This window comes from Phoenix dactylifera, chromosome 17 (assembly GCF_051530095.1).
Source record: "Phoenix dactylifera cultivar Ajwa chromosome 17, Ajwa_hap1_PhDact_Kaust_v1.1, whole genome shotgun sequence".
Lineage (NCBI taxonomy): Eukaryota > Viridiplantae > Streptophyta > Magnoliopsida > Arecales > Arecaceae > Phoenix > Phoenix dactylifera.
This window is the reverse complement of record NC_143206.1, coordinates 12,840,513-12,863,982: the sequence shown is the minus strand read 5'-3', so window position 1 is coordinate 12,863,982 and position 23,470 is coordinate 12,840,513. Positions and strand designations below refer to the sequence as shown.

General features: G+C 38.1%; 2 protein-coding genes across 3 annotated transcripts; one reads left to right on the top strand and one right to left on the bottom strand.

Annotated features, from left to right (window-relative positions):
- The first annotated feature begins 1,183 nt into the window (after positions 1–1,183).
- PPAN (PETER PAN-like protein) lies at positions 1,184–7,927 on the top strand. The gene is made up of 7 exons (XM_008791637.6): positions 1,184–1,324; positions 1,425–1,610; positions 1,697–1,927; positions 2,074–2,166; positions 2,267–2,454; positions 3,262–3,455; positions 7,486–7,927. Exons 1-7 carry the CDS (start codon positions 1,307–1,309, stop codon positions 7,542–7,544), a joined length of 969 nt encoding a protein of 322 aa, XP_008789859.2. The 5' UTR covers positions 1,184–1,306; the 3' UTR covers positions 7,545–7,927.
- A 1,650-nt stretch (positions 7,928–9,577) lies between these two features.
- Positions 9,578–23,104, bottom strand: LOC103707236 (putative E3 ubiquitin-protein ligase LIN-1). Of its 2 annotated transcripts, none has more exons than XM_008791639.6 (17): positions 22,338–23,104; positions 21,557–21,629; positions 20,375–20,641; positions 19,648–19,727; positions 18,167–19,345; positions 16,634–16,775; positions 15,756–16,001; positions 15,300–15,597; positions 14,687–14,808; positions 12,816–12,935; positions 12,274–12,405; positions 12,058–12,180; positions 10,648–10,758; positions 10,374–10,520; positions 10,177–10,302; positions 9,959–10,075; positions 9,578–9,867 (listed from the first exon to the last, which is right to left on the bottom strand). In XM_008791639.6, the coding sequence occupies exons 1-17, from the start codon at positions 23,030–23,032 to the stop codon at positions 9,850–9,852; spliced, it is 3,996 nt and encodes a 1,331-aa protein (XP_008789861.5). In that variant the 5' UTR covers positions 23,033–23,104; the 3' UTR covers positions 9,578–9,849. The 2 variants fall into 2 exon arrangements, with proteins under 2 accessions (XP_008789861.5, XP_038988683.2); XM_039132755.3 differs by lacking the exon at positions 22,338–23,104 and adding an exon at positions 20,742–20,837.
- Positions 23,105–23,470: the final 366 nt, after the last annotated feature.

The following is a 23,470-nucleotide window of genomic DNA, read 5'->3' as shown; positions in this document are numbered from 1 at the left end:
CCAGTAGTTTGTTCGGTACTTAGCTTGTTGATACTATTTTTCACCTTGCATAAATAGTATGAAGCACAGACTCAAGATGAAAATAATCAACCAGAGTGAAAAAGGGATTTTAACTTGACCGGGGATTTTTGATGTGGTGAAATGGATCGCATTGGATTCCTTCTTAGCTGGTGAAACATTGGATGGATTTTTCTTGTCCTTTTTTGTAGTTTTAAATAAAAAATTTTGCTGCTCAGGAAAGGCGTTTGGTAACATCTCATTAGAGAAAACAAAGGATTTATGTGAAATCCTGCAAAGTCATGGAAGACCCCTTTGCAATATGTAAATTGATTATAGTTCAAACAAAGGAATTAAACTCTAGAGCTCACTTTAATTGTAATAAATGGAAAACATGTATCGACCTCTAAACCTTTTTTTTTTTTTTTGGTAGAAAAACCCAATACTTGTTTGGCAGACATGAAGAAATGAATTGAATTAGGAATGATCCCTTCAGTCCATATGTAGTGCTCTAATATTTTGCCTTTATGAAACATTAATCATCCAAACATACTAACTTTTGGACTGCTAGTGAAGTCCTTGGTGGTGCATGAAGACGTCAAAGATTATATTTCTTTTCTAATCCTCTATATCTAGCCACGGTAGTTTTTCATGTATGATTTATCTGATAGAGTTATACCATTTATGCAATTTTGAATCTCATTAAAAAAAGTGACTGATTTTTTTAACTATTTCATTAAAATTATATATAAAAGTAGGAAATTCCCTTTAATTTGGATATGTGGTTTTTCCACTTGTCCAAATTGGAGGAAATTTCCTACTTTTTTTAAAAAAAAAATCGTGCCAAAACTCTAGCCCACATTCAATTTACCAAAAATATTAATTTTAACAAAAGAAATCTCATTTAAATGCTTTTCTAGCTATTGAAATCTATTATTTTCCATGCTTCTCAAAAGAAAAATTCTACTGTTTTCCCAAGCTGTAGGGAAACCCCGCACAGCTGGCGTTATACCAATCCCGACCCCTCCTGCTCTCTCCCTCTTTTTGGAACGGATCTCAAAGCCGGAGCCCAGCCCAACACGCGCTTGGACCGGGACGGCTTTGGTTTTCTCGACTCGGAACCGAACCCCCGGTTTATCGTGTGGGTTCGGGCTGGCGGGGCCGGATGGAAATCTGCCATCTCCTTCTTAAAACCCTAGGCACCGAAACCCTCGCCCGTCGTCTCTCAGCTCCTTCCCATCGCCCCCAGAGCATCTCCGGGCTGTTCTCCGAGGTCAAAAGAGAAAGGAATCGAAATTTTCTATAGAATATGGCTCGCTTCAAGAATGTAGGACTTCGACCAATCTCTCCTCTCCCTTCCCTCTCTCTCTTGAATCTTTTCTTCTTCTTGTTATCCCTCCCCCATTGCTAAAAATATTGAATCGCAGAAGAGGAATAAGAAGGTGGTCGCCAAGCCACCAGCGGCGAAGAAGCAGCCGAACGTGGATCAGGTCACCGGCGACAAGATCCCCAAGAGCTTCGTCTTCTCCAGGGGCAAGCTTCCGGGCCCTCTCAAACAGCTGGAATTGGACCTCCGAAAGGTCATGCTCCCCTACACCGCCCTCAAATTAAGGGTATCCTCCTCTCTCCTTCTTCTTTTTTCTCCTTGAGATTTCCCCGCCATTGAGTTGTAGCCTACTTTGTTTAATAAATTTGGCAGGAGAAGAAAAGAAATAACCTCAAGGACTTCTTGAACGTTGCTGGACCGATGGGCGTCACTCATTTCCTGATGCTATCGAATCCAAGAAGCGTTCCGCATTTGCGCGTCGCGAGGACGCCTCGAGGACCGACGCTTACATTCGAAATCCATGGGTATGCGCTCGCGAACGATGTTGCTCGGTCCCAGGCTCGTCCGAGATGCCCCCAAGAACTCTTCAAGAACTCACCTCTGGTAATTTCCTGTCAACTGTTCGACGATAGTAATTGGTTATTCTTTAGCTTATTTTGACTTGTTAGGTTTGTCGGTACTTCACAAAACTTGTTCAGATATCTGACATTTTGTGATTTTTGCCTTGATACTTATTCCATTTCTGACAGATTGTGCTTTCTGGCTTCGGGGGTGGAGGTCAACATTTAAAGCTCGCCACAATTATGTTTCAGAATATATTTCCTGCTATTGATATAAATACTGTGAGTGATGTTACCATATTGGGCGTTTCTTTAATCGTTCTTTTTGGGGACCAAATCTTGATGTCTTTGGAGGCATTGGTCATCGTTTTGTGCATTGCAGGTGAACCTCTCAGCATGTCAGAGGATCGTGCTTTTGAATTACAACAGTGAGACAAAGCTTATTGATTTTCGGCACTATTCCATTAGGTTACAACCAGTTGGTGTCTCTCGTAGGATAAGAAAGTTTGTGCAGAGCCATCAAGTACCAGATTTGAGGGGTCTTCAGGATGTTAGCGACTTTGTGACCAAGTAAGAATCTGGTTCATCTTTTTTTTTCCTGTATGACTTCTAAGAACATCAATATTTTGAACAAGGAAGGATGGGAAATAAATATTTGGTAAGTCATTTATTAGCAGAGCAAGGTTTTAAGTTATCTTCTTTCTAATGTAATAGTAAAGATGCATCAAACTTCTCAAGCCAAAATGCCCTTTTGATGCCTTGTAATCGTGCTTATTTATTATTGAGTGTGCTATAGTTGTTTATAACCATATTAACACGATAAAACTGTAAGCAGGATTGTCATGTTGATTCAACCCTTATACCCTAAGAAATCATTAAAAACATAGCAAAGAAAAATGAATGTGCTGAAAAAGAGGGCAAGCCTTGGCTCAACGGTAATGTTTCTCCGTTGTGACCTAGGTGTCATGGGTTTGAAATATGGAAACACTCTTTCTGTATGCAAGGGTTAGGCTGTGCACATCTTACCTTCCCAGACCTTGCAGTGGTGCAAGCCTCATGCCCCAGGAAGTCTTTTTTTAGCTGAATGTGCTGAAAGAAAAGATCTTTATTTTCCTTTTGTGCCATGAGGGCTAAAGTTTGTTATGGAATTGATTTAGATATGTATTGAAGTTTCTGAAAAGAGCCTTGGATTTTTTTATCTTAATTTACAAGAACTCCAAGTCGATGCTGATATCTTTTTCTTCGAAGCTTGTTTCAATTGGTTTTCCCCTATTATTTGTTCTCCAAAATGTTGTTCTTGACTATTGCTAAAGATATTCTACATCTATCTATGTGCTGATCGAATCAAATGTGTTTATATTCCCATCACCTCTGAAGGGCTGGTTATGCATCAGAAAGCGAAGCAGATGAAGACACAGCAACAGTAAGTCTGGCAAGCGATCTTGGTAGGGTAAACCGTGCATCCACTAAAAGTGCTATCAAACTTCAGGAGATTGGACCGAGGATGACAATTCGTTTAGTTAAAATTGAAGAAGGATTATGCTCTGGAGGTGTCATATTTACTGAATTTGGTAAGCTAGGCTACTCTCAATCTTAATTGATATATGAAATTACGAAAGGTAATGCATTTTGATTATTATTTGCCCAACATTATGAAATTATAATGCATTCCTAAATTGTTTTGGCCAATCAGGATCCATCCCTTCCTAATTCAGTGTTTAGATGCTTTTCGTTTGTTACATGCTTATCAAAGCTGTCAATGGTTCAAGGTGCACTAAGGCTCTAAGGTTTCTTGGGGCCTAGGTGCAAGATGCAATGTAAGGCGCATGCCTTGATGAAGCGAGGTGCAAAAATATCAACATACATATAAATAATAATGAATACACGATTCTAAACACATTTAACGATGAATTATCAATCTATAAATACAAATAAAGATAGAAGAAGCATTAGGGGGTGAGATTCTGATCGACCAGCAATAGGGGAGGGAAGAAGAAGTGTCTCTCCCCCTGTTTCACATAGGTCGGCAGCACGGGATGGAAAAAAGAGGAAGAAAAAGTCAATTTATGAACACATATACAAATAAAGGAAGAATGAGGTGGTGGGTTTTCTGATGGACCAGCAGCAGGGGATGGAAGAAGAAGAACAGCATCCTTTCCCCTGTTTCTGAGGGAAGAAGAAGGATGAGGAAGAAGAGAATGAGAGAGAGGAAGAGCAATGGCAGCAACTGTGGAAGAAGCCTGCTTCTGATGGATCGGCCCCTCCACTATTTCTGATTGATCGGCAACAGCGAAAGAAGAAGAAAAAGACAAAGAAGAGAATGGAGGAAGAAGAGGAGGAAGAAGAGCAAGAGCAATGGAAGCAATGGTGGATGAAGAGGAAGAAGAAGAGGAAGAAGAGGAAGAGGAGGAAGAAGAAGAAGAAGTCCTAGATTCCATGACAGTCCCTAAACTAGAACTATTGCTATAACATGCTTGGGTACAATCTTCTTCTTTATCAAGTTGGTTGTGCCTAAATGCTAGTATTAACAATATAAAGAATCCATAGGGCAATTTGTATGGCAGCCAATTTTCTATAGATAATGCTGCTTAAGAAGTGATGTTTTCGGTTCCTTGTTGTTGTACTAGTATCGTCCTAGTGTACAATTGATATGGATCAAGTTGGTTGTGCCTAAATGCTAGTATTAACAATATAAAGAATCGATGGGGCAATTTGTATGGCAGCCAATTTTCTATAGATAATGCTGCTTAAGAAGTGATGTTTTGGGTTCCTTGATGTTGTACAAGCATCCAAGATCTCCCTAGTGTACAATTGATATTGGATTAAAAACATGTCTGCATGGGTGTTTACACGCTCCCTTGTTTAAGCCCTGGTATTCTTGCCAAGGGTCCAAATCTAATCAAATCCAATTCTAATCAAATCCAAATCTAATTCAATCCAAATCCAATCATAAACATCCTTGCACTTGTATAGTAGCTGATTTTTTTTTTTTAGATAATGCTGCTTAAGAAGTGATATTTTGGGTTCCTTGGCCTTGTACATCTTCCTAGTGCACAACCAATGTGGGATTAAAGACATGCCTACACAAGTTTTCATGTACTCCCGTCATTTAGGCTTTAGCATTCTTGCCAATCTAGATGTCCAAATTTAATCAAATTCAGGTCCAAACATAAATACCACAAATCGGCCCATGTTTTATCCAAAAGGACTCGTGTTGTAGTCTCCCCTAGTCCACATGGGTCGTGAGCTATGTCCGTTCTATTACCATTTGTAACAGCATAGGATCTCATCCAAAAAGGCTATCTAAGAAATTATATCTTGGATTCCTTCGTTCTATATAAGTATCCAAGATCTTTCCAGCACACAACTGATGTGGGACTAAACACATGCTTGTCATGGGTCTTCGGATTGAGGAATTCTCAAAACTCTTGGCTTCCCAGTATACATTTTTATAATTCAAAATCACAAGGCTCCTTATTTGAATACAATAAGAAATGGTTGGTCTGATTGAACAATAAGGTCTTTATTGCCTTTTAGCATATGATATTTCCTAGTTCGTCAACTGCTAGTACGGAAATTCCATTTCTGGTTTTCATCATTTTATTTTGATTTTTGGACTTCTGATTATATGAAGTCTTTAACATCTATCGCGTTGTTATGGTTGTCACAAATTAAAAAGTCTGTACCTGCTGAAAGTTGGTCTAATGCCTTGTGACAGCTGATCTTGAAGAATGGGTTCCACTTAACTTGCATGATGTTTTGTGGGCAGATTAGAAAATTACTCTGTTAAAAAGAGGTCTATCCTCTGCTTCTGTAGCTTGAGGGCAGACATTGCTGCTGGGGCCTTTTTGTGGAGCCTCTTAGGTTAGTTTCCCAGAGTTGGTTCCTTGAGTCATCCTTTTATTTCCCTTGCATGGTAGTCATCCATTTCTGGAACCCCAAGTTATCACAGAGCCTACAACGAATTAGATGATTTGCCATGCAAAAAGATTTGCAGGCACTGTGGTTTCTTTGTGTGTGTTGCAGATTGGGCAGTAGGTGCCAGTGCAAGAACCAAGACTTCTTGGGATATCTTTGATATTTATCCTGTCAAGAGTTCATCTTGATAGTGATAATTTGATCTTAGGCCATTTAGAAGGTCTTCCATTGATATTTTTGTCACCACTCCTTGTGGTTAGGACTGTCAGAAGTTGGAAGTTGTATCCCTGCATAGGAGCAAGTTTACCTGGGTCTCAGACAGGCGTATCTTTGTCATAATAATTAGTTGTCTCATTAAAGAACCAGCGTAGGTTAAACTTGCAGGTGGCAAGCCTGTTACTAAGGGCTTTGATTTTAGTGCAGTTAGGTCGTGAAGCAGTTACAAGGGCATGGTATGTTGTCTGTAGGAATCACCTTGCGATGGTATGCTCCTTGCATCATCAATACTCCAGCACAACATTCCATTAATGTGGGAATGGTGTCAAACCAGCAGTGCACATGCAAGAGGTTTTGCAAGTGTGAGGTTCCTTCCACAGAAGTCTATTAATGTATTATGTTCTGGACCATATTAACACATTTTCCATTATAATGTACTATCAAACTTAGCGATGAAAACTCACCAATCCCAGGATGTTCAAACCTCCCCAGCCTCGAGGAGCCTCTCTCAGTCCACAAGGTGAATTTTCTTTTTCTCAAAGTGCGACTTATATAAAAATCTTGATAATTGAAGTAAAGGGGACATGAAATATCTGGGAATGACATTTACTGCACCTTGAGGGATGTTATATGACCGACTGTGAAGAGACATATCTTTCTCCAACCACTTTATGGAGCAAAAAAGGAGGGTTGAGCAGTGCAATTAACACAAATTTGTTTCTACATGAGTAATGGTGAAGCATTGAAAGACTGACCGGAATGAGGTCTGCTCTGTATATGGGTATCAGTGTCACTTGTCTCTCTTGTGGGATTTTTGAAAAGAGAAAAAGTGGAATATATGTTAAATTTTTTTTGTGTGATCAATCTGAACAACTAAATTTGCCATTTACCACTGAAGAATTATAATTTAGTCATTATTTTCAAAGGTTGCATTAAGAAATTTATCCTTGCCAACATTTCACGATGAAATCCTTGAGGCTGGATGCTCAGTAATGCTGAATGTGCTAACAAATTTGATAAAAGTGCATTGAGATGCTTCCCTGCTAAAACATAAGCTATGTAAATTGGACACCTGATCTGCTCCGGAGCTTCAATCTCCCATAAAAAGCTACGAAACGTGTCCAGTTTAATTTCACCTTGCGTTATCATTTTTTTTTTCATGGATAACAAAAGTTTACATGCTTTTGAGTGCAATGACGAGTTCATTGCAGAAAGCAGATTATTTCACTCTCCTTGCACTTTGGCTATTTATGCAGCATGTAAGTAGATGCAATATTTTTTGAAAAATAAGGTCCTGTTACGCGCTTTAAATTGTGATGTTTTATTCTGCTTCTAAAGTAAATTTCTTAGCTTATTTTTTATGCGTAATTGTACTCTGCAGCTTTAACTGTGCTCACCTGATTTGCCATTTCAGCTTTTCTTATTTGCTCATTTTTAATTAGTTTTCCCCACTTTATTTTTTTAAAGGGAAAGAAGCTGCTGAAGCAAATCAAGAAGTGGATGAAGAAGCACAACAAGAAGAATAGCTTCTTTGGCGGACTATCTTTGCAGATCAATGAAAACTATGAAGAGTGCCTGAATAACTCACTATCCAAAATGTAACACAACTGCACGATGAGCCAGCTACCATCCATTTGAGATATGCCAACATAAAGATGTTCAAGTGTCTGCTTCATTACTTTTTCTTGGTGGAAAGAAATACTGGGCAAAAAAAAACATATGCTGTAAAAAAAAAAAAACCCTTATGGGTTGTTTTGGTCATTTTATTCACTTTTAGGTGCTTAAGGAGAGCTTTTTCTCATGCTGATGGAAGAGAGGCTTGGAAACACTGTAGCTAACTGTTTTATTATTCACAAGTTTTGGTTGCCGATTGATATTTTAATGCATGATACCATGGGAAGCTTGTTAAGTGCTGGCATATTTTCTGCATGATAAAATGCTTCTTACAACCTTTTGATGATAGGGGGGGCTCCATTCTGTCGAACGGGCATGTGTAGGTGGATGTCTTGCTGCTCGGCCTTCAGTCTTGTTCTACGGCAAGTTCTGACGCGTCCATGATATCTTCTTGCTCTATCACTTGACTCTGTTCATCCATCCATGAAGGGCACTTCATTATGGAATTTGATACAGTAGAGCCAAGGGGAGGGATAACCAAAGGGAGTACAAATGTACATTGTTGCTTTAATTTCTTTGAGAATAACTGTTCCCTTTGATTTCAGGCAGCCGAAATGGCCTGCCAAACAAAATTTCCTAACTGGTGATGGCCATATCTGGTTGACTAGCTGATCACAAGGCCAACATATTGTTGCTTTTTTATTTTCGGCCCTAATGAGAAAACAATTGGCCGGATGCATATTATGAAACAAATATTTATGAGGTATCTCTGTGGGCAATTATACATCATGTTCCTTGGAGTTGGGTAGTGTTGCTAAGAGATCAAAAGTTGTTCCTATAACGACTTCCAGAGCAGACAATTGATTTTGTAAATTAATAATCACTTTTTATTGGCTTTGTAATTTAATAGATATTTTGTAAGATGAAACGGAAATTATCTTAATTGTCATTCCTCTTGATCTGCCCAACTGGAGGTGTAGGCTTTTGATGGTAGCTCTCCAAAAATTTGGAATCTAAATGGTTATAATATTAATAATTTTTTGAAAAATATTTTAATTAGTAATGCTATATTATAAGAGAGTTTATGCTATATTATAAGAGAGTTTTTTCTTTCTTCACTCATCTTGATTCTTTTACAAAAAATAAAAAAATAAAAAAATTCAGCTTGACTCTGCAATGACTTTACTCTCCACGCAGGTTACTCAGCGGCTGAGTGACCGTATGAACTTCGAAATTGTTATTAGCCCTTAAAAAAAAAATCTGACAGCTTGAAGTCCTCTCCTTTCTTCTTTAACTTTCCAGTCCGGTGGAGAGGGAAAAATCGGAATGGAATGTATGATCCAAGCACCATCTTTCATCTTGGCAGAGACCGACTGCTCCAAGGTCCTTCTCTCCCTTTCCTGTTCCCTATTTTTTAGAGTGTATCATTCTTATCTCTAAATTCTTTTCCAATATATCAGTCTTATTCACCCTTTTTTTGCTAACAACTATATCAATTCTTATCGGTAACAAAATTTAACTCGCGTTGCTTGGCCACCTATTTGGAAGAAAACCAGAGACTTCTTTTTAATTCTTTTTTCCTTCTTGTTTTCCTTTGCTTGACATACTGTAATGGTTTAACTGAATAATGAGCTTTTCTCAGTTTACACTATTCCGTCACTGCATTGAAGGGAAACGTAACTCGAAAAAAATCCCCTAGTAAGAAGCATCAACCATTCCAATCAAAATTAGTAGGGTGTCGATATTTGTTAGGCTTCAGTATAACGAAGGGGAGCATGCCAAGGTTAATATCATCATAGCAACAATCATGATATATCATTATTCTGATGCTGATGAAACGAAAAGTTTTTTCTTGCTCAACAAGCAGAGGCATGATAGTAAGTTTAACTTGTCTAGTTGTCAACAACAAAGAGTTCTTTTTCAACACACATCCTTGAGACACATATAAATAACTGCATGTTTCAAGATGCAACGATGATACTCATATAATCAAAGATTAATAAATGTACATGCTCATTATTCATCAACAACAAAACATTTTATTTCATGATACAACCTTGTGACTTTGTTTCTACTTACACTCATTATAATTGCTGGTCGTGAAGTACGTTATTTTGGTTTTGTGACCAGAATTAATCCTAACCTTTTTACATTCTCTCTGCCTAGTTATGAAACTTTTATAACCTTTAGCTTCCATATACATCGTTCGAGTGTCTTTTATAGAGGAATCCAGCCCTGCCATTCATGTGAAAACCAATGTAAGAATATTAGCAAGATACGCTATGGAAGTTTCATTTGACAATGCTATGTGGCTTGCTCAACATACCTTTATCAATCCAGTTTCACTACCACAAAAAATAATATCATTTGCTGTTAGGAGGCTTGTTATCTTGCTACCTGCTGATAATCTACCGACTTTCTTCTGCATTCCTCTCAACCAGATCTGTTGCAAATAACCTCGTCTAATGATTCCCATCCAAGCAGCAACTATATGGCAAGATTCATATCAAGATTTCATTTTCAATAAATAAACTTGACAATCACCTGAATTATACTTGGGGATGAGCTGCAGTTCAAGTATATGAAGTCTTCCACCACTGACATTGCTAGCACATTTGTTCCCCTTTCCATTGCTATGGAAGCTTGAGGTCGGCAGTGCTTTCTCCATTCCTGAGTTTTTCTCAGATTAAATAAGTTAATTGCATCCATCCTATACTGTTCATATGTTATATAATACATACCTTCATACCAGATCCTTCAACAACAGCGCCTGCACAGTAAATCCACCCTTTATATATCAGAATAGAGTTTATTGGTTTGTTTTGCATTCTCCAGCTTTTTGTAGGTGGTCTGATCTCTGTCTTATTGTCTTCCATTATATCTACCTCCTGAAGAAAATTTCATTTACAGTTTCAGTTGGCCCCTTTTGATGAAAACAAGGCTTGGATAAAAATAATGAAAACAATTCTTATATGCCATATATGATTTCATATGAAGTCCAAACATCAAACTAACCTGTATACTTGAATCTGTGCACCCAAGGTAGATTTTGCCCTGGACCACTGTTAGGCATTTAACATGCTTATTCTTGCATGTAGTCTGGATGCACCTTGATGCATGGCACACCTATAAAACATTGCTCTAACATGATGTCAATTTGCATTTCTCAATCCTGATAAAGTGAAACACATTTTTAAAGACCAATCATTCAAGGGTGAAAAAAACAAAGAGATATTTAAAGAGGACGCCCAACCTTTTGTTGAAATTATATATCATCTTACCTTATCACTATTTACGAATTGATCCAGAAAATGTCTATTTAAATTACGATTATGCCCTTCTATTAGCCCTCCGTCGATCCCAACTAACCATGGTCCCTGGTTAAGTTAACCAGGCATGGCAAATGAATATTCTATCCCTAGAAATAGTCCAACTTCATTCAAGGATGGCCCCTATCTCACCTTGGTCGGTGTGGGCAACACTGGCAACTTCGTCAAAATAGTCCACAATGACATCGAGTATGGTGATAAGATCTTTGCCAAGATGTCTTTTGCAACATCAGTTGTCACTCTAACCGCAAGCTCAAGAACTTCCTCATCGAGATCACAGCTGATATGTTCAAGCTCTATCCTAATGAGCACAGGGAGGGTGAGCTTGTGGACAAGATCCCCAACAAAATCAAGATAAGGGGACCAGGAAGTGGATGGACCAGTAGGCTGCAAAACTCTCAGTCTTCGCCCTCAAGATCGCTATATCTCTCGATTATCACTACCTTAGCAGGTTCAGGGAGGATAGGAAGGTTACCGAAGGGGTTCTTGACTAGGCGGGGATTGGTGGCAAGGCCTCAATAATGTCCTCAATTTGGATGGTTAATTAGCAAGAAGCATCTAATTGATGATGTCCTTCAGGTTATGTATGCCTCCAAGACCTTTAGCTATGCCCAAGTTTGAACTTTCTTTAGACCAAGAGCGAGAAGAAGGGGTGGAACCTCAATCTCGGGGAGTTCATGAGGATTTGGAAGGCTTTGAAGAACTATAGCACTAGAAAGGTAACATGAGAAAGAAAGGAGAAAAGAAATAAAAGGAACCTTTGGTAAGACGAAATAATTTTGTCTCCTAGTTTAATGGTTGCACAAACACTTAAGAAAATGACTCTCTTAATCTGTTAGAGTCAACCTAACTCAAGGTGCTTTTTTGAGAAAAAGATTGATATTTTCAGGATTGATTTATAACTAGTGCTAAGGAAAAGTTTATACGTAATTTCAATAAAATGTTTGGGTGTGATTTGCAAAATACACAGACAAAACTTCTATTCATGTGGATGTTACCATTAGCTTACCCTGAAGCTTCAATCATGATTGCACTATTTGAACCCTGTAGTTCCAAGTTTATACTTAAATAGCACTTAGAATAGGCTTACTCTTACCTTGAGACCACAGCTCTGCGTAACTATAAGAATTTTGTCACCATAACTGTCTACTTTTTGAACGGGATCCTTCATCTCTATAACTTCAACACATTCTAATTTCCTTTGTACCATTTTCCAAACCTGCAAAATGAAAAAGAGCTTTTTGTTACTAGTCCTTTTTCTTTTTTCAACAACAAACGATCTTTAGGCTTTCTGTTTGATGGGATCAGTTACCCTGACAGTTTTATCAGAGGATCCACTTAAGAGGCTATCCCCTGGTTCAAAAAGTGTAAAGCAGGTTACAGGCCTTTTGTGCTCCTTGACCTCCAATACGAGCATTGCTCTTTGTCGCTTGATGCCCCATACCTGATTTGATTCATCAAATATGTTAGAGCTTCATATTTTGATAGGCATTAGAAGTTGAATTACTTTTGTTGAATGTAATGACAAATGAAATTTCTTGTTTATTATTTTGAAAAAGTAGCAAATGTTGTTGATGTAAAAAATGTCTAGCTGGTATCGTGCTTGATACAATTTGTCATCATTTTGAAATAAAGACTTTGAATTTCTTTTTTCATTGTTTTATGAGGCGGCATTTTAATATTAATAAGATTATATGTCTGCTTCTGGTCAAATCTTTCATCTTGTCTAATGCTACATACGACACAATTCTTCTTCCATCCTTGTGGTATTTGGGAATATGTGATCGCGCAAAGTAACTCTGAACTTGTCAAAAATGGTGGCTACATAACATTCTGTCTCAAATAAATTCTTACCTTGATCGAGCCATCTGAGTATCCAGCACAAAGCTGTCCTTTGTAGAAAATAAGAGCAGTTGCGGCTCCACTTCCAAGATGACCTACTTCCAGAATTTGTGAATGTACACATGACACGTGCTGCAATTGCCATATTATTAGATGGTTGATGTGCATTACTGAGTCAATGTCATAAATTCTTATTACAGATTAATAGAAAAAAATTGCTAGTACAATTGTAGTTCCTTATAATGTGAAACAAGACTATTGGTTTCGTGGTACACGTCAAAACATTTTCAACCTAAAAATATATGTTTTAAGAATTTCATGCTAATTGGCAGATTAATCTGTGCTTCAGAGGACAGTAATAAGGGTATGCTGCTAATATTTTTACAATAACTATGAAACATGATAATCATACTTATATATAAGATCTTCGCACAAATATCAGCTAAGAGTTCCATCATCACCCTTTTTGTTACTATGTTGTCACACTGCTAGGTACTTCCCTGCTAGTGTCCTGCACTCCTGCTAGTGTACAGTTATCCTTTCACAAGTTAAGAAGTCGATTATGAATTACTTTTACAATAAGAGTTTTCCAAGGTTTATCTACATTTATAATTTGTGGATAATATTGTCTTTATCAAGAGTGACGCAAATTCTTTGTATTCTGACTATTGTTATTGGCATCCATTGGATAGTTGAAGGCTTGAAACTGATATTAGTAAAAGTAATTTGAAATCTGTAGTTTCAATGCACAAGTACTGTAATGCTTTCAAGTTCTAATAAAACTTGACATTGTAAAAATGGTGAATCAAATCAGAAGTTCTTTGACCTCTTTATCGGATGTAGAACAAGGTAATCTGGGTTGTCTGTTCTTGAATAAGCTAAAATCTTTCTGCTGGACCAGCTAACTCATGAAAACTGAATTGTTCTGAGAGTTGGCTATCCTTGCTCCAACACCATTGATTAATTGTAACCAAACTATCAATTTCTGGAAGTATTTTTTCGTGTTACTTTTTTCCTACTTGTATTACCTGGCAACTGGCCATAGTTCTGTGTCTACTGCTCATAATTTGAGGTAATTATTTTTGCATATCAAATTACAATTTAATTGTAAGATAGAGGTATCTTCAGATCTCACTATGTTATCATCACTTGACCTATGCACTTAGCTTGTGATAGTATAAACACTCTAACTTCTTTTACAATCTCGTGGTTCTGTTGGGGTTGCAAGTATTATGCCGACTATTAGATCGTCAAGGTAAGCTGTTATAATTACCTTCATTAATTTAAACAACCTTTATTCTTTAGCAAAGGTATTATGTGTTAAGGCATTTATTTGGCTTTCCTAAACAAAGTACTTACTTATGATAATAGTCACAAGCTTAGTCCCTACTTCAAACCTACAAAGTTTGCTGGGAATTGGCACCCATAGAAGCCCATATGAAAAAATTTTTTAGTTGTCTTTGAAAATACTTTTAGTCCTCCATATCTACATGAAAGCTGAGAAGTATAACCTGTTTCAAGAAGATAGATATGGGGTCCATATGGAAGGATCAGAACCTCTTGGAAACGGTTAACGGTTTTGCTTCACTTGCTTAAAAGACCTAATACATCCTTAATGTTTGTTAGCAGCAAGAGAGGAATTTGAATCAATTTGTTTCACCTAACTTTCTTGCACATATATGAAGTTAAAACTTATAGTGGTGAGGTCACTGTTTCAAATGTAGTTATCAGACCGTTACAACACATCACCTGCGACCTTACTACTGTATAACTGTCATCTTGCAGTGTCTGTATATTAAGTTTGCTTCACCAACATTAGAAACATAATCTCGTCACATATATGTAACACTCGGCAAAAAAGTGAAACTGGCAACCGAACTCACTGGTTTGGTAGGAAGAAAATAATCGGCAACTTTTTGTAATTCCTCAGCCATCCATGTGTAACCTGAGAGACGTCTAAGCGATTCTCGCAGACCTTCTGAGAAGTTCATTAATTTCTGCTTTCCTGCATGTAGAGAAAAATCCAGAAAAAATATGCTTCATCTAAACAAAAGCATGACCATTTGAAACCACCAACGTGGCATGTAAAAATTTCAAAGGAATCAAATTTAGATGCATAACGTTTCAAAGGTATTTTAGTGTATTAAGTTGATCTTATTATTCCTATTAAATGTATACTGGACTATACAAAACCATAGTAGTAATAGTTTTTTTTTTTTCTTTTGGTTGAGGGATTAACTCTTATAGATCCTTATATCTAACACTAGTAAAGTGACCTAAGAGGAAGAACGTTTGAAAACTACATCCTAAATCGGAGGTTCCCGCTGCTTGCTTTTAACTTTAAGAAAATATGCAAATATCACAATAATAATCCTGCACTATTTGTTTTATTAGAACGATTTTTCAGAATCAGAAGCTTTTCCTCAGAACAACTGAGTTAATGAGACTTTGCTGCTACTCTGTGTATGAGTCTAAAACTGTAAGACATTGTCATACCTTTATCGGATGTGTAATCATACACAGAAAGACATGCTAGAATTCGCTCATCAAGCTCTGACCCTGGATGGAGGAAGCGTGCTATTTCATTTAACAAAATCTCACAGGCATAATATCTGATGCTGCTAGGACCCATAACTGCCATTTCACTTCCAAGCCATGCGATGCATATAAGACAGTCGCGTGAAACACTCTTTATCCTGCTTTGAATTCCCCTTGCCAAAGCATTAAAGACAGAACGCCCAATTCTGATGACACCTCCTGCAGTCTTGGCACTCCATGCATTTGATTCACTATCCTGCATGAATATCATATACTATGTCAAAAAATGGGAATATGTTCATTTTAGTGCATCACCTAATTGAAGCAACACGTTATCTATGTTGATGCTACTTGGACAATATGATGGCTCGTTCTGGTTCCAAATAGGATGGTAAAAGCTGTCTTGACTAGTACCTGTAGACAGGGATCAAACCAGTCAACTTTTCTGATCATATGCCTATGATGTACTGACGTCAACCCTGCCCTTTTTACCAGCCATGCAGCTGTATATGGTTCCCCTGTCCAGGAATAAGTCCCTCCAAGGTTTGAAAGAATAAATGCAGCTAGTGTCTGTGTGCTGCAATCTTCTTCAGATGCAACTGATTCTAATAGGACTTCCATTGCCTCTTCTTTGAATACACTCTTACCACTGGCATGTTCCTGTAAAAGATTTGTCTCAATGATATTAATTCCTGCTTCTGACATTAATTTTCCCCCTATTTCTAAGAAACTCTCTCTCTCTCTCTCGAATCACGTAGACAATTACAGTGCTTTCATTTACAAAAGAAATTGATATAGTTGTATTATGTGGTCAGAATATTAAATTGATGAGAAATCATATATATAGAAAAGTTGGTTATAAACGATGGAAGTGGCATTTCCCACTGGTTCACTATCCGAGACAACATGAAAATGATTGTAAGAATCACAAGTCCATGATCATAATAGACTTTATCATGGCTGAGAACTGTCTGATGAGTTTATAGATAAAAAAATTTCAAAATACTTCATTCTAATCTAAATGGATGAATATCTGCAATGTGAAAAATATTTCTAGAATTTGATATGCAGAAGGCCAATACGTTTAGTATCTATTGCGAAGAAGTCTCAAGTAACCATGACGATTAAATTTCTAGGAAACTGATGCTGGACTTTATACACATGTGACATTCTTCCATTTTCACAAAGACCATAACCTATAATGCGTTCATAGAAATTGCATGTAGACAACATATATGTATCTTGAAGCATTTAACTGAATGCTTTGAATTATACCACTGAATAAACTATACCAGCATGTCCAATTGAAGCAGAAGATTTGCTGCCAAAAGTCGATGTTCAGGTTCAGTTTGTTGGATACAGGTCATTAACATGTGCATAATGCTGATACTCCCTTGCTGTCGTATCTGATGGAGCAAATGAATGGCTGATGACCTGGAACATCAGGATACTAGAACTCAGAAGCTTTGTTAAAGTCAATGTCAATTAACTATAGATAAGAGTATGCTGTTTCATTTTTGTATTTTAAACCCAAATGGATAATTTTTACTGGGTTTAAGTCCTACAGCTCATTATTTGTCAAAGATATATGAGGAAAAAAAAACCAGTTTCCAGATAAAAGAGAAAGAAACCATAATGGTCTAAAGCCAGCTGCATATTGCTAGTGAATCTAATAGCCGCACAACTTGTTTATGTCTTGCATTGGAATTTGGAACATTTAAGTTTCTGTATGTAGTTATTAATTTTTGTTGTCATTGAGACAGGCAGGGAAACAATTACAATTTATGTGGAAGTGTCAAATTTTTTTTAAAATATTTTTGGCTTCCATGCCTGCTTTTCTTTCATGTAAACATTGGATGGTTTTGGATTTATGATTCATCCATTAAGTCCTGACATATATTGTTGACTTCTTTCTTTCTAATAGTTTAAGCTTTTGGGGTCTAGTGACAAGCTAGCACAGTATTAGAGCCCAAAGCCATGGGTTCAAATCCACATTCAGGCCAATTTAATTTTTTTATTATACAATTGTTTGTTATCTTGAATCTTTTCTTCTCTTGACTCATTCTCGTTTGAGTCATTCTTCATTTGTTCCTATCTTGAGTCATTCTTGACTCATTCATGCCTTTGTTTACGTGGTCCGGGCCACGCATACCAACTGTTTGTTATCTCGAATCTTTTTCTTCTCTTGACTCATTCTCAGTCGAGTCATTCTTGATTTGTTCTATCTTGAGTCATTCTCGACTCATTTGTGCCTTCATTTACGTGGTCCAGGCCACAAATGAGAGGGAAGGGGGATGTTAAGGCCTAATGTACATTGTTGAGCTCCCTCCCTAACAGCTTAAGCTTTTGAGGTCTAGCAGTTAGTTAACATATTTATAAAGTGATGCAAATGGGCCAACTGATGGACCGAATTTCACACAATTTGCAGGTTATGGGGCTGGCCACCGAAAGTTTTGGACATCCATAGCCCAAGATCATCCTATTTGCATATCTACCTTTATATGTGAAGGTTTGCCAAGTTATATCTATGCTGTTAGCTTGCATTAAATATTTGATGTACAAAAATTACAATGTTGTAACTGTGTTGCCATGTTTAGTGCTGTTATTCTGTAAGTTATCTGAGACAGCAATTTCTGCTTATGGTTGATGATTTGGTATACCGAAAAATACACAAGCCTTAAGAAGTTGATCTGGAGGTGAAATAGTCAAAATCCAAGCCCAAATCATAGAGATAACATATCCCATCTATGAAATACAAGATCATGGAGACACATATGAAATGAGATTAGCTATTTAAATAAGCAATTCAAAGCATATAAAAATACCGTGGCATGCGAAGAATCTCATGAAAATATTCAAGTGCAGCAAACTTTGCACGCCTCTCATTACTTCTCAGAAGATAGAGAAATGGATCCACAGGAGTAACTTGTGATAAAAACTTTTTGCAGTTACCATTCAGACGCATGCACCTAACAAGAATCGCTGCCAAAGCTACACCTTCTTCTAAATTCTTGTTCATTGCAACATTTACAAGCTTTGAGAGAATCTGAGGAGAGCTAATAGCTGCCAAGTGCATGTTATTTGTTACATAGTCAAATGCAGTTACTAATACTTCAATCAAGGATATTGATGCTGATGTTGGTGTTAAAGGAAGTGACAAAGACCCCTTCTTCTGGCCATTGGAGTTGCAAGCAACCTCCACTAGTGCTGGTAGAATCTCTAGACCTTTTATCTCCGTAGGTGATGGATTTAGCAAATAGATAAGAATAGCAGCCTCTTGCACATTTCTCTTCAATGCACTGGCCAATATATTCAGATGTAAATCCTTTTTCTTAATGTCTTCTATAACTGCTTTGCCTTCTGAAATTAGAAGTAACAGCATAGATACTGATGCCCTAATGGGTTTTTCCTTTTCAGAAGTTGAAATAATGTGCAGTAATTGGTCAAGGATTTCTTGCTTTACTGAGCTATATCTAACCTCTTTCTTAGTGTTGAGCAATTCCCATATAGTTGCAACTTCCACATCAGCATCTTCACATTTTCCTTGACCTTCTGAGAAACATAGAATTGAAACTGGTTTTTCAGATCTTCCCAACAGTTCAGAGTGATTATCTTTTCCATAATTTGAGCTCTCATCACTCCAGTCTTTCTCACTGTTTGAAAAGTTTATTTTTCTCCTTGCAAAACTTCCTCGAGGAACAAATTCAGATATGCTATGTTTCTTTCTAAATTTAGATGAGAAATTGCTGAAGCATCTTAAATCATGTGTTGGTGATCTTCCTGTAGGTGTCCCATCTTCTACAGAACAGTTGGAAAAGGGATACGTCTCCACATCTCTCAGATCCAAGATTGAAAATCTTAAATTGTTGGGCGAACTATGTGATCTGCTAGATAACAGACAACCTGCAATTGCTTCGCAGACTTCCACATGCATTGAATAGCTTGGACAATCAGGAGGAGGTGTCTCTAGGCACTCAGGAGGTGAGCAATTGGGCAGGTAGTTCCTGTAATGATCAGCTGGCTGAATGTAAGAACACAATACAAATTACATAATAATTTTTTAATAAGAAACTGGTTACAGCAAGGTTCGTCATACCGGTCGGTACCATACCATACTAAGTGTACCGTACTGGTACCGAACCGGTATGCAGCCTCGTATAGTACTGACACTTAGTGTGCCTCACCGTCTCGTATATTACCACCTACTGACACTATCATAGGATGGTAGGGTCCAGCACCGAGATGGCGAAGCTTGGGTTACAGTAATAGCTGATGACAGATGCCATATAATATGTTATGGACATACCTCTCACCAGAATTAGATGCTGAATGATCGGCATACATTGTCAGGATCTTTTCTGGAATCTCTTTACCCTGCATTCTCATCTGATTCATGGGAATAGTGATCATTAGCAAATGACAGGTCCAGCAATTATACTAGTTTTTTTCCAATTTCTGTTATTTTTAGGATAAGTCCCTTTATTGAAGTATGATGATATAGTAAGCTTGGTTTTCTTATTGTAATTTTAGTCAATGTAGGTTTATCATTGGATCTTAGAATCCAATCTTTTATAATACACTGTTTCATTGACTCTACTTGCTGAATTAACCATATTCTTGTTGAGAAATAGACATTGAATGGCAGGCGTTGTCACACGTAGTTTTGAGTTTGGTTATATGGATCGAATTGTATTATCCATCAAAAAATTTGAGAACCTTACATGACCACATCTCAACCTGCCAATTCTGAATTGGTTCATTGGTCCTCAACGAGGCACTTTCCACAAAGGAATGGCTGCTTTGAATGCTAGAAGGCCAGTTGGCAGCACAAATTTTATCTTATCAGCCATATGGTTTAAGATCAAGCAACCCAGGAGACTGACAAAGCTACCTTATTAGCCAGGCAGTCTAGGTTTGCGCATCAAGTTATCTTATTATCTTTTAATAGAGTAAACCACAGAGTTCAAAGATAAAATTATGCAAATTGCATTACAACGTCCATGAATGTGTATGTGGATGTCTGCGCGTGTTACCTCTGAATCACTTGCTGCTGCAGATTCAACGTGGGAATAAAAGGAAACTGGTGAATCTGACTGGGACTCTTCCAGCATATCTTGGAGGCATCTGATGTCAAAGCTCTCATCGATTTCTTCGTGAAAATCCTCATCCAAATTTGTCAGAATGGAGTTCTCGTTTTTGGGTTTAGTAAAACCTTCATATTCCTCTGAATTGGCAGTAGAGGCTTTAATTTTCTCTATTTCTTTATTTTCTTTAGTATTATGCGGACACACCATCTGAGCCTGCACAGCAAACATAAAAAGAAGTGCCGATAAGATTGTCTTAGCAATTTTGCAGGCATCAACTGCACAGTTAAACAAATTTTTAGCTGGTTATTTTTACATGGTTGCTAAATTGAAGAAAAAGGAAGAGAATATAGTCTTCTTCGCTCCTTTCCATGAACTGGACATGTCAAATAAAATTATTTTCTGGCACAACCTGCATGTGAAATCATTTGTTATGCAGACATGCAACCAACCAACTTCTCCAACTAATAGTTGTATCTAGAACAGTGAAAATGAAGGATAAGTTAGTGTAGCCACCTCTGTAGAGGAGGCTATAGAACCTTAAACAGGGTATATAGCAGCCTCTTTTATACTGCCAAAGGAATTTTAACAGTATAGTATGACTTTTCAGTTGGGGGAGAGTGAAGTATCTGGTCTTGTCACTGTCAGACTGTCATATACCCAGTTTAAGGTTAGTCTTGCCTTCTCCATGAGGAAGACATTTCCCATTCTGAACAATTCTCTTTTGGAAACTAGCACTGAATGCTTCCTCTGGTTATTTCGTACCAGAAAATAGTGAATGAAGAACTTCTGGAGGGGATCTTCTTCTGTTAGTATGTAGTGATAACTATAACATAAACTTCTGACTTCATGATCAAAATAGGCATGTCAGGTAATATCTAGGATCATAAGATTGACATTCCTGAAGGCAAGTAAGGAACATGGATGGCGAATTTTTCTTATCATTCTTGTATTACCTTCTTCCCTTAATAAAATTTGGGCTGGGTATCCCTTCCCATTTGCTCATAAAAGAAAAAAGAAACACAAAATAGAACTCCTTGTCACTATGATAACTTTAAATCATTGTTCAGAAGTCAGCAATCTATTTGTTAATTTTAATGTGATCTGAATACTACATTATTTAGAACTTACCACCTGGAAATTTGGCCAGGTAGGCACTTGTCCCAGGGAGTTCAGACATCGGGTGCTCGCAAAACTTCTGTACCTGTTTCAACAACAATGATCGAGGATAAGAACCTGCACGAGTGGTAAGCTTCTCCAAAATAATCTCATTCCACCATTTTCAGTTCCTAACTGTTCTGCTTGCAAGATGTAGTTATCTGAAGCAAATAAAAAAGCAGAACTTTAGAAAATTATACATTGTGAATGTTGGATTTCATGCTTTCGGTCTTCAGTTCATGATTGTAAATTTTTTTGAGGTGCTTACAAGAAGCATTGAATCTAGCATCTTCTGCACTACAAAGCACCAACGCCAGGCAAACCATGTAACTATAGTTATATGATGAATCGACTGCAGAATTTACTCATAAGGTACATACAATACATGTGCCTGCTTGGTGTCGGTATTGTAGGAGTATCTTAAGTTGTGGGGTTTGCTGCCATGGTAATTTTAATGCAGCTGCTGAGTGCTGGCTTTAACAATTTGGTTATCTTTCCAACAACCTTTTCCTCAACAAACTTTAAGCTGACAGGTGGGTATGATCATGCCCATGGTGGCTGTTGCTGTCATCTTTTTGCAGCCATGGCGCATGTTGCGTCGATAGAACTATAGAGTTTCCATTGTAAATCCATAACCATTAGAAGGACATTTGTGAGAGTTTTATCTTTCATTCAAGCCCAAGCTCATACTGAAAAGCAGACTACAGCTTTTTCAGGTTATGGAAATGTTATAGTAGTAAGTTGGATTACTCACTGCAGATTCTGCAATTCCCTGCTACAGTTTTCGGCCTTAATCCATGGAGGAGTCTCCCCATAGGAAACGACCCGATAGTACATCAACCAGTCCTTGTACCTCCTCCCCTGCTGCTTCGCCGCCTCATCGATGGCTTCCTCGGTGTCTCCAATTGTCAGCAGAGAGCCAAAAAGAGCTCGCCACAGGCCCGGCGCGAGCTCCATTCTGACCAGCCGAGGGAAGACCAGCACTGACTGGAGGAAGTGCATGGTCATCTGCCACTCGTCCCCCCGGAGCTTCCGAACCAAGGAGAGGTGGAAGTAGGAGCAGCAGACGATGCATCGGTTCTCGATCCCGGCCACGCTCCCATCCTCCTCCATCAGCGCCGGTACCTGGAGCATCTTCTCGGAATTCGCGAGCCGAGAATTACGTTCTTGTTGGCAGTTGGATCGGATTGCAAGCTCGATGTTCTCGATTCCCCAGTAGAGGTTCGAAAGGACCGAGTGCTCGGAGAATTCGAAGCGATCATGGTTGGACATGGTAAGGTTTGAGCTGCATTTGAGCTTGAGAGACTTCCTAGCGGCAGGGTCCGAGAGGAACCGGTGAATGTGGCGATTAACCAAGGACACGAGGGACCAGATGGAAGCGAAGTCCAGTCTATCGTCAGGATGCGAATTGGAGGTGGAAGAGAGTGAAGAATTGGAGGCAGGAGCCATGGAGTAGGAGAATTGGGAGAGGGGAAGAACTTGGGAGAGAGATACGAGAAAGAGAGAGAGAGAGGTGTTGTTTGTATTGGAAGAAGGGAATGGAACGTGGGATGGAACATTCGCTCGTGACTGCCCGCAGACAAAATCCAAAAACTGATGCGGCCCGGCGAAGGCAACTTGACGATAACGTGACGGTTCTTTGGCTTCCATCTTCCCTCCAAAAAGGAAAGAGATGACTTGTCATATTTGTTTCTTTTTTTTTTACTTCCCTTCCGCAGAAGATTAGGATGGTAGGACGCAGATGCCCCTGTGATTTATTTTTTTCTTCTAATCCTGTAATTATCTGCTCTCCAGCTCTCACCTCTCTTAATTATTTCTTAATTATAGTTTTCCTTCAGTTATTCGCAAATATTATCTAAACATTGCTGCTTTTGTTCTTGATCATTC

Coding starts and splice junctions, on each gene's coding strand:
- PPAN (XM_008791637.6), top strand. Junction 1,928..2,073: donor TCTTCAAGAACTCACCTCTG/GTAATTTCCTGT, acceptor CATTTCTGACAG/ATTGTGCTTTCTGGCTTCGG. Junction 2,167..2,266: donor CTGCTATTGATATAAATACT/GTGAGTGATGTT, acceptor TGTGCATTGCAG/GTGAACCTCTCAGCATGTCA.
- LOC103707236 (XM_008791639.6), bottom strand. CDS start 23,032: ATGGCTCCTGCCTCCAATTCTTCACTCTCTTCCACCTCCAATTCGCAT. Junction 19,346..19,647: donor GCATCTAATTCTGGTGAGAG/GTATGTCCATAA, acceptor TGATCATTACAG/GAACTACCTGCCCAATTGCT. Junction 16,002..16,633: donor TGCTTCAATTGGACATGCTG/GTATAGTTTATT, acceptor AATCTTTTACAG/GAACATGCCAGTGGTAAGAG.